Consider the following 12,980-nt stretch of genomic DNA (forward strand, 5'->3'; position numbering starts at 1 on the left):
CCATGAGAAACATTTCAGTCAAGTGTTGTAAAACAGTAGTGTATACATAATGTGTTTCTGTGTAGTTTTTCTTTCTGATTGAGTTGATGTGTAAGAAATGATGTGTTTATTGTATATTAATTTAGCTAAACAACCACTATAGTAATCCTTATGCAGTAATATTGTGTTTGAAGATCAAAATAATTAAATCATTGCACCATAAATAAATAACACACAGAGACAAGACAGTTGTTGTGCTGAGAACATGCTTTATTGATTCATTAATACTCAAGGAGGTTGCGTATATAGATAAGACTAAAATTCTACATAAAATCAAACCAAAGTGCAGGGCATTTAGACACTAAACTGTTTTCTCCATTGCACAGCAGGTGGTGTCGCTGTGGCGCACTTTCTTGTTTGCCCAACAACTGACAAGGTGAATTCTAAGCTAACACACAAACACACAATGCATCAAAGCAAACCTCCGAGAGGAGGCTCTGCTTCTGCAAGGAAGTACAAGATAAACTTTCTTTAGTGGCCAGGTGATGTTATTTTTTTCAAGTTTATTCATGCAGTCCCTTGCCAGAAACAGAGCACATAAACATTTTAGCTCAAAGTGCAGGCCGCTCGCACCTTGAGCATGTCATTAAAATGGTGATATGACATAATCAGTCTGAACACAAGACCCAGTCGTCCTGCTTACATGAGGGTATTATGCAAACAGCACTCAAGGTCTTAGGTTCAAGTAACAATGCATAAGAGTGTGGTAATAATACCACTGCACGTGTAAACGTGCATGTATGACTTTGTCTCTCAGATTTAGTGTAACATCAACAGGGAGCCTCTCTACCTGTTGAGGCAATCTTAAGACTTCAACTTACTGTTGAGGCACAGAGTTTAGTTTCAGGTTTAACAGGGTATTCGTTCCATGTGAAACTTTCTCCTGATAAACATTAAGTTTCATTTGTTTCAGTTAATATTGTTATAAATAACAATTCATACATTTTTCATAACCGTTAAATTCGGCTATATACATTATGTACACGTCACAGAAAAATGGATCAAAAATCCGAAGTCATAAGTATCCAATATGACACATTCTATAATAACTTTAGACTTTTTGGCATAAATTGATGTCAAGTTTGGTATAAAAATAGTTTATATTTACAGGTACTTATCAAGATTTTTTCTGTTCATTAATAAATACAAAAAAACGTCGCTTAATGAGGGAAGGGGGTAAAAATTAAGGTTATCGCTTTTACTTTGATCGAATGCTGATGGTAACAGTTGCTGTGTCAGATCCATGCTCATTAGAAAGTCTGAGTGTGTATGTTCCAGCATCGCTCTCTTTCACACCAGTGATGATGAGCGTGGTCAGGTCTTCGGTGGTCTCAATATGGAACCTGCTGCTCTCTTCCGCACTAGGCAGTGTCCTTCCGCCCCGGGACCACTCAATACGAGGTGTTGGCTCTCCAGAGAAAGCACAGGCTACCGTTATAACCTTTCCAGTTTCGATGCTGATATCTTCGGGAAGAGCTTCAATTCTTGGAGCTAAGCCTATGAAATATACATGATAGAAAATATATTTATTCATAGGAAGCATAGTAAAAAACACTAATATTTATGATTAAGATGAATCTTTTAAGCTTGCAAACCAAATGAAGAGTTTTTCTTGTGATCCACACCTTGTGCACTGTGCAGCATTCCTCTTATTGAAGATCCCTCAGCATGTGAGTGACTTGACATTACACTGCTTGTGCTCATAGCATATTCAGACGTCATGGAGGACTTGCTAGACATTGACATAGTTTCAAATTTCATCTCAGCCATTGAGGCACTGCTGAAGGATGATTCTTGCATTGCGCTCTCCATCTGGATGGATTTTGAAGAGAAACTTTCGTGCATGCTGCTAACGGCGGCACTCTCTCTTTTAAGTAACATTTCAGCCCCGCCACGTATTTGGGTAGACACAGATTCTAAAAAAAGAATCAAGGAAAAAGACATTATTGCAGTGTTGAAAAGTTAAGTCAAGTCATCAACAGATTATTTGATATCCAAATACCCAAAACGAAATTTACCTTGAACAGCCTTGTGTGTAGACACAAACAGTGTTATTTTTTTGTAGATGGCTTGAAACAGTTGACCAACAAAAGAAAATGATGATCTTGAAACTGCTCCACTTTCACCTATAATTTCACAGGAGTATTCGCCTTGGTCTCTCTCAGTAACATCAGATATATAGAAACAGCATGTTCCATCAGCAGATGTTTGAATCTGGTAACGACTACTTTGAGTCAATTTTTTGCCATCCTTGTACCACACAACTTCTGTGACAGAGCTCTCAGCTACACAGACCATCTTAATTTTGTCTTCAAAAGCTTCGGCTTTGAGTTGCTGAATGATTTTTGGTGGTGATTTCACTGTAAGTGGAGATTTAACTCTTTTAGGTGGCTCAGGAGATTTGACTGTTGGTGGAGATTTGGCTCTCTGAGGTTCAGGAGACTTAATTCCTGTTGGGGATTTTACTCTCAGAGGGGAGGTAACTGGTTCCGGAGACTTAACAGGAGGTGGAGATTTTACCCTGGGAGGTGAGGTTATTGGCTCAGGAGATTTCAAAGCTGTTGGAGACTTTACTCTTTGAGCAGTGGTTGGTTCAGGAGATTTGATGGGAGGTGGAGATTTCACTCTCTGGATGGAGGTGGCTGGCTCTGGTGACTTCACTCTCAGTGGTGATTTAATGCCTTCCGGTGACTTAATTCGGGGTTCAGGAGACTTAACACCAGTGGGTTCTGGTGATTTAATTTTGGGCTCTGGAGATTTAACTGATGGCACAGGAGATTTTACAGAAGGCTCGGGAGATTTAACTGATGGCACAGGAGATTTTACAGAAGGCTCGGGAGATTTAACTGAAGGCACAGGAGATTTCACAGAAGGCTCTGGAGATTTAACTGAAGGCACTGGAGATTTCACAGAAGGCTCTGGAGATTTAACTGAGGGCACTGGAGATTTCACAGAAGGCTCTGGAGATTTAACTGATGGTGCAGGAGATTTCACAGAAGGCTCTGGAGACCTAATTGATGGTGATGGAGATGCCACAGTAGGTGCAGGAGTTTTCACAGAAGGTTCTGGTGATTTCACTGAAGGTAATGGTGTTTTCACTTTCTCCTTAGGTACTGGCTTGTGAATTTTCAAAGTAAACCGTGCCTCTTGCTTTCCTTCAAAATTTTCCACAACTACAGTATAGCTGCCTTCATCTGAATACTCGACTGAGGAAATTTCAAATATAGACTTGTACTGTGTTGTTGTCACATGTACACGGTGTGATGAGACGATTGTTCTTCCTTCATGTATCCATGTGACACTTGGTGCTGGCTCGCCATCAATATCACATACAAATCGTGCAGAGTCTCCCTTAGATACAGTTAAAGACTGAGGTTTTGTGAGTATTTTGGCTGAAACTGTAGCTTTAGATTTCTTTGACACTACAGATGCTGCTGATTCTTTTACCATTGACGCAGATGATGAGACATGTTTTTCAGTTGATGTAAATCTTTCAGAGGATGAATATGAAGCTGATGATAAGTATTCAGCAGCTGCATACTTTTCAGAGGCAGATACTTCATGTGTCTCTGTTAGTTTAGTTTTAGTTTCTTTGATCTCCAAGTGAGTTTGTGAGGCTGAGGACGCCCTAAATGATGATACATGATAATAATCTGTCTTTGTAATATCAGGTACAAATGGCGTTATGACCTCTTGGTCTTTACGTCTTGAGGAGTATGTTGTAAATGCTCCTCCAGAAACATCAAGAGTTCCATAGTCTGATGCCTCACCCTTTGAGTTTGTGCACAAGGCACGATACGTTCCACTATCCTCATCCTGACAGTCATTAATCTGGAGAGACAGGACTCCACTCATGTTTGTGAATTGGTATTTGCTGCATTCTTGTATTAGCTGTCCATTATGGAACCACTGTATTTCAGCATCTGGCTTGGATTGAACATTCAAAGTAAATTTAGTATTTTGACCACACGGTACACGGTGAGAACGCATTCTTACTGTGATACGAGGAGCATGGTCAAGACTGAAGGGTTCCTGTGTCACAACCTGGTACTTGCGCTCTGATTTAAGAGCAGCTTTTCTTGCCTCATATCTAGACATGATGTCAAATCTAGCAGATCTTTCAAATCTAGAGGAGGATCTGGAAGATCTCCTCTCGGTGGATACAGGACTCGGAGAACGAGGACGTGTCCTCTCAGGGGTAGGTGATCTTCTTTCAACGATTTCACCTTCAACCTCTACTGAGACACGTGCTCGAGGTTGTCTGATGAGTTCAGAGACAGGACGCATCAGTTCAATGTATGTTGGAGACAAGGATCTCCTCCTCCTCAAGAAATGTGAAATGGGAGGTGGAGAGCCTCGAGCTTGCTCTGTAGTTGTCACATATTTGATGTGCTCTTCCATCTGTCTTACTTCAGCTTTCTGAACTGGTCTTGGTGATGCACGACGCAGTGCAGACAACTCAAAGCGGACAGGGCTTCCACTGGGTGGGGAAGCAGAGAAGCCAAGTTCAAGTTCATCTTCAAGCTCCTGTCTTTCTTTTTCAGTTCTTCTCAGTGCTGTGTAATCCTCAACAGACTCGAGGAACTCCTCATCTGAGAGGTCTCCAAGTGAACGCCTTCTCTGTTTGAAGGACACGACTGACTCAGGAGATGGCGATCGTCTTGCTGGTCGAACGATCTCTAAATCATCTAGTGTGAATTTTGGAATGCGCCACCTTGGTCTGTATTGATCAGTTATTCTAGGCAGTGGCACAACATAGAATTGTTCCCATCTAGAAAGTCGAATACGCCTCTGTCTCTTTTGAACAATTCTTTCCATGCGCTCAGAAATCTCAAACTGATCCCGAAGCTTCCTGTACCATTTCATATCAGATAGGGCCACAAAGTGTTTGATAACCTTATCTTCACTGAGAACAGATGGATCATGTGCACGAACCTCTGGGATTTCATAAGGCATGCGTATTTGCTTTTCTTCACGTATCATTTTCTTTATTTCTTCATCTTTCTCAGAAATGTCAAACTCACCCTGCACATTCTTTGTGCTCACTGCAGGCTTATATAATTCAGCAGCTTCTTTTAAAGCTTCTTGTGCTACAGGATTGAGTGCAATAACTTCAGCTTTGGAGAAATGTTCTGCCAATTTCAGTGTCTTTTCTATTTGGTTTCGTACATATGTCTGCCTCTCTTCCTCACTCTTGAACTCTCTCCTTGTGTATGTTAGGCGTTCAACCTTGAGAATAGCTTGACAACTTGCTGATCCAGCCGTGTTTGTTGCAGTGACTCTGTATGTGCCTGCATCCTCTATTAGGGTTTCTCTAATATGTAGAACATAATAATCTACATCCTCTTGAACAACTTCAACTTGAGGTCTGAACTCAAGAGGTTTGCCATTTTTCTCCCATGTAAGCGTTGGTGGCGGAGTTCCTGATACTCTTAGGTCAAATCGGACACTCTGCCCCTCGACACACTCAATATTGGCTAAGAGACGTTTGAACATTGGTCTCATGCTGTCTTCAGCAACCTTGTGTGGTGTAACAGTGAGCCGTGCCTTGCAGCTGTCCTCACCAAACTTGTTGTTTGCCACAACAGTATATTCAGCGTCATCACTAAGCTCAACGTTGTGAATCATCAGCTGATAAAGACCCTTATCGCTTATGAATGTGTATTTAGTAGGATCTGGTTTGATTCTGTGTCCAGCCTTCAACCATGTGACACTTGGCTCTGGGTGGACTGTTATGGTGACGCCAAAGCGAACATCTTCACCAATGTATGCTGTACGGTTGTACAATGGCAAAGTAAACTCAGGTGGCCTCTGCAACAGCTTGGTTTTGTCAATTCTACGCTTTGGTTTCTTCAGTGAGCGTCCCAGATAGTATTCACGATAGGACCTGACAGTCTCAACAAACAGCTCAGCATAAGCATTGTCTTCTCTGTCTTCACTGACAATCTTGCATCTGTATAGTCCATCATCAGATTCTTCAATGTCTTTAACATAGATGCTAGCAACTCCATTAGCATAGTTGATTTCATATTTATGGCTTGCTGTCAGTTTGCGAGAACCAAAGTACCAGGTCACTTCAGTGTTTCGGTCATAATTCTCAATGTAGCACACAAACCTGACATGGCCACCCTCTTCAGCACAGCCATGCATGACTGGACCTGCTCTCAGGCCTTGTTCAGGATGTGCAACTTTGACTCTACCAATTGAAACATTTCTCTGGTTTCTGTAGCCACCACCATAGGCAACACGTGCTGATGAAGTAACTGTGCTCCATTCCCTTTTCACCAGTGTTTGGTAGTATCGTCTGTGTCTCAAAGTCTTGATGACCTTTGAACTAACATATTCCAGTTTCATCTTAAGCCAAGGATGCTCCAAAGCTTCAGAGGCTGTCATACGCAGTTTGCGGTCTTTAGTCAGCAGCCTGTCAACAAAGTCCATAGCCTCAACACTGGTTTCTTTAAAGGCTTCACTATCAAACACATATTCTGCATTTGTAATGTGCTCAATCATTTTCAGGCTTGATTCAGCAGCAAATGGATTAAGTCCACTAAGGAGAACATATGCAAGAACACCTACAGACCACATGTCAGTGGCAGTGGTCACAAAATCACTGCTGTGAATTTCAGGTGCACAGTACTCGGGTGCAGTGAACTGAACTCTGATGTTGTCTCCAGGTGTAAGTAATCTAGCCTGACCCATCTCAATGATCTTGATGGTACTGCTCTTCCTAGTGGAATACACAATATTATCAGGCCTGATATCGAAATGACAATAGTTGTGACTGTGCAAGAATTTCAGAGCTCCGCAAACTTGTCTCATATACCGAACAATTTCTTGTTCTGTGAGGTCAAAGTTTGTACCAAGGCGCTCAAAGATGTCTAAACCAGACATGAATTCATAGATCAGGACATATTCTTCCAGGCTATCAAACGATTCATGAAGATAAATTATGTTTTTGTGTCTTGCAATATTGAGTGTCTCAATTTCTCTTGCAACCAGCTCTCGATCAGCACCTTTAACCTTGATGAATTTCGCCATGAATGTCTTCTTAGAGCTAATTTCAACACAGCGATGGACAATGCCAAACTGTCCATTACGTGCAAGCTCCTCAGAGATAGTGTACAGAGATGGCATATTTTTTACTTTAGAATGTGGTGCCTCCTCCTTTGTAACCTCTCTTGCTTCATCCACTTCTTCATCATAGTTTCTAATTGCTAACTTGTCTTCTTTTGTTGTGACTGGGTCAGTTGGTGCAGAGGGACCACTCAAGCCAAATTTGTTCTCTGCAATCACACGGAACTGATATTTTGTTTTGCCAAAGAGGCTCACCAAGGTGTACTGGCACTCTGATGTTTGAGCTACACGAATCCATCTGTCACCAGTTGTAGGGCACTTTTCAATAATATAATTGAAAACTTCACTTCCACCATCATTTCCAGGAGTCCAAGTGAGGGTGATTGAATCTCTGCCAATATCGCTAACTTTAATAGCCTTGGGAGGATCGGGGACATCCGCAACATCAAGTTCAACTGTCTGCTTATCAACACCAAATCGATTTTTGGCACAAATGATGTAGTAGCCAGAATCCTTCCTTTCCACTCCCTTTAGGAAAACTAAGGAAGTGAATGATCTTGTGATAATTACTTGATGATAAGCTGTATTATTAATCATCTCTTGTCCCTTTTGCCATGTGATGACAGGATCAGGTTTGCCACTAATTGGAATCTTGATGGAAACCATCTCACCACGAATGGCGTGAACAGCTCCCATGCCTTGGAGATGTAATGGCAAGTGAATCTTGGCAGGTACTAGAAAAAAAGACAAAATTTAAGTAAAATTAAATGTCAATTGGATTATAAATGCAAGGATACCGTTTACATAAATATTTTGTTATTAACACAAAACAATCAGTAATACTTACCCTCAACCTCTAGTGCCACAGTTGTGGAAATTGATCCAAGCTGGTTAGTAGCTCTAATTTGGTAAACAGCTGCATCATTCTCATCAGCATTGCTGATAACAAGTTGGAAGTAGCCTCCCTTGAATTCTTGCACCTTTACTTTCTCTCCATCAGGTAAAATTTCTTTACCGTTTTTGTACCATTTAACTGTTGGCTTGGGATGTCCAATAACTTTAGTGACAAAGGTTGCATTTGCCCTATATTTGACACACATGTCTCTCAATTCCTCCTTGAAGAATGGAGCACGCAAAGCTGTATCGGATTTTGGAATGACTGGTTCTGAAATCTCACTCCAGTCACTTTCTCCACCAATATTTTCACACTTTACACGGAATTCATATTCAAAACCTTCAAGAAGGCCTTCAACAGAGTATGATGTTTCATGAATCTCTTCTGTTGTTACAGAAATCCATTTGTTCTGTTTCTTCTCTCTTTTCTCAAGGAAATAGTTCTTAATTTGAGCCCCTCCATCGCTGGCTGGGGGTTTCCAAGAAACAACACATGAATCCTTTGTCACAGAAGTAACAACTGGCTGTTGTGGGACTCCAGGTTTCTCTGTTGCATTGTTTTTAAGAAATAAAGAAAAAAAGAAGAAACTTAACATTATAATATTACATTTCTTCTGAACAGAATATATATATATATATATATATATATATATATATATATATATGTATGTATATATATGTATATATATGTATGTATATATATGTATATATATATATATATATATGTATATATATATATATATATATATATGTATACAGTATTTAAATAAATTAATGGAATTAATTCTGTCACAACAAGGTACACTATAGTTTACAATTTAGACCATTATTCCAAATGCTTGAAACAATGAAACTTACCGAATGGACTCTTAATAATGACAACAGAAGGAATCTCAAGTGATTCACTGATGCCATACTGATTCTGTGCAGAGACCCGGAAGTAATATCCAGCACTCTCAGTGAGGTTTGGAACACGGCATGAGGTTCCAGGGATTGCTGATGATACAAGATGCCACTGCTCTCCCTCCTTTGCTTCACGTTTCTCTACAATGTAATTTGTGATCATTGATCCACCATCATCCTTTGGTGGTTTCCAGCTAATGATCACGGAATTCTTTAGTAGAGCATCAACAATTATTGGTCCTTCAGGCATAAGAGGTTTATCTTAAAGGGAAGGGGAAATAAGTATTTGTTATTTTCATTCTTTATTATATGTTTAGGCATAAACATAATTACATTGACAGTTCAGTATTCATCCTTCACTTAAATGTTTATCTTGGATTTCAACACGGAGGACTGTGTCCACTGTGCCAAATCTGTTGCTCATTTGCACCTTATATTTTCCAGCATTGGTCTTACGCTGGACATTTCTGATAACTAAGTGGGTGTAGCTTTCTGTGTTTTCAATTATGATGTTTTCAGAGGGTTTCAGAGGCTTCTTTCCATAGAACCACATGATCTGTGGAATAGGGCGACCGATGTAGACAACATGGAGACGAAGGCTTGTTCCACAACCTGCATAGTATTTCTCCTTTAATGGGAATCCAGGGTGGAATTGTGGTCCAGCCTCCAATCGGAGCTTGCCACTGGTCTCAATTTCACCTGCCTCATTAATGGCTCTGCATGTATACAGGCCTTCATCTTCTTGTTCATCTGTTGATACTGTTAAAGAGTGGTTTCGGCCATCTGAGCTCATTTTGTATTTTCGGCTCTGGATTAGTTCCTTTCCGTATCTGTACCACTTGATTTCAGGAAGAGGCCTTCCAATAATCTGGCACATCAATGTTCCAGACTCTCCAAGTTTGGTGGTGGTGTCTTTCATCTCCTCCTTTAGGCATGGAGCTTCCCCGACTGCAGAAAAGTGTTTACATTTTAATTATCAAGCATACATTGTGAATGTTGGATTCAGATAAACACATAAAAATAAATCTTATTAACTTACCACTCAGTTTGGTTTTAATTCCCATTGCAGTTCTTCTTGGTCTACTCAGTCCAGTTTCATTTTCTGCAAACACTCGGAATTCATATTCTGTAGCCTCCATAAGACCGCCCATGGTAAACTGTCTGTCCTTTGAACGCTCTTTGTTGCATTTCTTCCAGGCACTTTCACCTGCCTGCCTATATTCAATCCAGTACCCAATGATTTCTTTTCCACCATCTGATTCAGGACGTAGCCAATGAATGGTTATGCAGTCCTTGGCTATAGAGATTATGTCAATCTCACCAGGTTGGCCTGGTTTATCTGTTAAAACAGGAGATGGATTATGTAAATAAAGCAAATATGTTTAATCTTTTTTTCATAAGGATGAATTATTAGCTTGATTTTAAGGGGACTTATCAAACGGATCTTTGCATACAACTGACTCAGATACAGGTCCTGGCTCACTCAGACCAATATCATTCTGAGCAACCACACGGAACTGGTACTCTGCATCAGGGATGAGACCAGTGAGAGTATACATTGTTGTTGTGATGTGAGTCTTGTTATGACGCACCCACTTTTCAGTGGAAGTTTCTCTTCTCTCAACATAGTATCCAGTGACACGAGATCCACCATCATCCTTTGGTCTTGACCAAGACAGGCCAATTGTGGTCTTTGTAACATCCATGATTTCTGGAGGGAAGCTGGAAGGTTCTGGTGGACCTTTATAAAAAACAAATAGATAATAAAATATTACATATATACATACATACTGTATCTAACATAATGGTGTGTTATTGAAAGTTATTGGCAAGATAAGTATTACAAGAATAAGAATGCTTACAAAGAGGAGTCTTCGGGGTAACAGATTCATCAGATTTTAAGGATCTGCTAATGCCAAACTGGTTCTCTGCCGTAACCCTGAAGTGATATTCAACATTTTCCTTCAGTCCCTTGACCACCAGTGATGTGTCAACCACACGCGAGTCCACTGTATACCAAGCTGCTTTAGGCACCTCTCGCCTCTCCACAATGTAACCAAGAATATCAGAACCTCCATCCTCTGAAGGTGGTCTCCAGCTTACTCTTACTGAACGTGCTTGGATATCATCAAATTCAAGAGGACCCTCAGGTGGATCAGGACGCCCAATAACTTTAACTTTAATATACACAGCCTTTTTGCCACATTTGTTCTCCAGCACAAGGTCATACGTGCCAGTGTCATCTCTGTGGGCTTCCTTGATTACAAGCTCAGTGCGTTCATCACTGGTGGCAATCATAGCTCTGTGAGAAATGTCACGGCCATCCTTTGTCCACTTGCATGTTGGGTAGGGTTTGCCCTTGATGGGCACAGAGAGCCTGATGACACCACCTTGTCTGACAACATAGCCCTCCTGGTACGTTGTGTCCAGCTCATAATCAGGATATTCTGAAACCAAAATAGCAAGCTGCTACAGCACATCTGTGTACTATCACATATATTCAATCACAAATTATATAAATATTTATTTTTATATATGATTTTTTTAGATCTTTGATCTTACCAAGCATTTCTGTAACTTTGACCACCCTTGGAATCTCAGCTGGTTCACCTGCTCCACCAGCATTGCATGCCATCACACGGAACCTGTATTCAGCGCCCTGGGGCAAATGTGTCAAAGTATATTCACAGATCTTTGTTGGTGTTGTGTTGCATTTGGTCCATTCAATCTGGTCAACCTTCTGCATCTCTATGAGATAACCAGTAACAGCTGCACCTCCTTCATCCTCTGGAGGAGACCAAGCAATTGAAACTGATGTTCTTGTGGTATCTGTTACTCTTGGATTCAGTGGAATACCAGGAGGTTCTGTTTAGGAGGAAATTTTAACATACTGAGTTTTCAATAACACAGTGTGAAATCTTTTTAAATGTTCTATAAATCCATATCTTTGTACTTTTATAAGGCCATGTTGGTACGTACCGATAGGATCCATTGCAATAGCTGCTTTAGAACTTTCACTTGGTTTTCCAGCACCTCTAGAGTTGATGGCTGTCACTCTATACTCATATTCAAGACCCTCCATAAGTCCTGTGGCTCGGTATCTTGTCATTGTCACTGGATTTTTATTTATGCGAACCCATCTCTCTGATCCAACCTCTTTGCGGTCAATAATATAGCCGGCCACAGAAGAACCACCATCGTGCTCAGGTGGTCTCCAAGTGAGAGTCATTCCATCATGAGACACATCAAGTATTTCAGGTGTGCTGGGTGCTCCAGGTACCGCTGCAAAAAGGTAAAAGATTAATTAAATTATTTGTTTCTTACTAAAAAACACAAAAATTGGATATTTTAGAAAATAACCTACTTTTGGCACTCTTGCACTCAACAACTTCAGACTGCAAGAAACTGCCTATGCCGAAGCGATTCGTTGCAGCTACACGGAATACATATTCAGTTCCCTCTGTAAGTCTCGTAAACTTGAATGTAGGTCTTGTGACAGATTCAGAGACAGGCAACCATCCAGGTCGATGAGCATCACGTTGCTCAACAACATAGCCACTGACATTTGCACCTCCGTCCTTCTCTGGTGGTTCCCAGCTACAGGTAACAGATGTTGCATCCACTTCATCAATTCTCAAAGGACCCACAGGTACTCCAGGTTTATCTAGGACAGAAATACATTTGGTCAATTTACATGTACTTTGGCAACATAAAACTTTTATGGAGAAGTAAAATGTTTCTTATCAAGAATGATAACTTTGATGACTTCAGTTGCGGTTCCTACGTCATTCTTTACTTTAAGAGTGTAGTCACCAGTGTCATTAATTGTGGTTTCACGAACTGACAGATTGGTGAATTTAGCAGTTGTTTCAATCTTGATGCGGTCGAGCGTGTCCTTCATCTTGACTCCACCAAAGAACCAAGAACAGACTGGTGCAGGTCTACCTTTGATGGGAATGTTAAGCAAAATTGGCTTACCAGCCGGCACACTCACAATCTTTTGAGGGATGCCGGTCAAATCAATCCTGGGCATGACTGTAATAAGAACAGGAATATCAGTTTGATATATA

The 12,980-nt window shown here is 40.6% G+C and overlaps 1 protein-coding gene across 1 annotated transcript in view; it reads right to left on the minus strand.

The window, feature by feature from the left end:
• Nucleotides 1-228: 228 nt before the first annotated feature.
• Nucleotides 229-12,980, minus strand: part of ttn.2 (titin, tandem duplicate 2) — a 172,590-nt gene continuing 159,838 nt past the window's right edge. Inside the window, 13 exon segments of the mRNA XM_073854795.1 lie at nucleotides 229-1,536; nucleotides 1,665-1,955; nucleotides 2,058-7,847; nucleotides 7,961-8,554; nucleotides 8,866-9,165; nucleotides 9,277-9,858; nucleotides 9,950-10,245; nucleotides 10,342-10,651; nucleotides 10,773-11,357; nucleotides 11,473-11,775; nucleotides 11,890-12,192; nucleotides 12,275-12,570; nucleotides 12,651-12,945. Of these exon segments, the coding sequence (XP_073710896.1) occupies nucleotides 1,238-1,536; nucleotides 1,665-1,955; nucleotides 2,058-7,847; nucleotides 7,961-8,554; nucleotides 8,866-9,165; nucleotides 9,277-9,858; nucleotides 9,950-10,245; nucleotides 10,342-10,651; nucleotides 10,773-11,357; nucleotides 11,473-11,775; nucleotides 11,890-12,192; nucleotides 12,275-12,570; nucleotides 12,651-12,945 (10,244 nt within the window). The 3' untranslated portion in view covers nucleotides 229-1,237.

This window comes from Misgurnus anguillicaudatus, chromosome 17 (genome assembly GCF_027580225.2).
Source record: "Misgurnus anguillicaudatus chromosome 17, ASM2758022v2, whole genome shotgun sequence".
Classification (NCBI taxonomy): domain Eukaryota; kingdom Metazoa; phylum Chordata; class Actinopteri; order Cypriniformes; family Cobitidae; genus Misgurnus; species Misgurnus anguillicaudatus.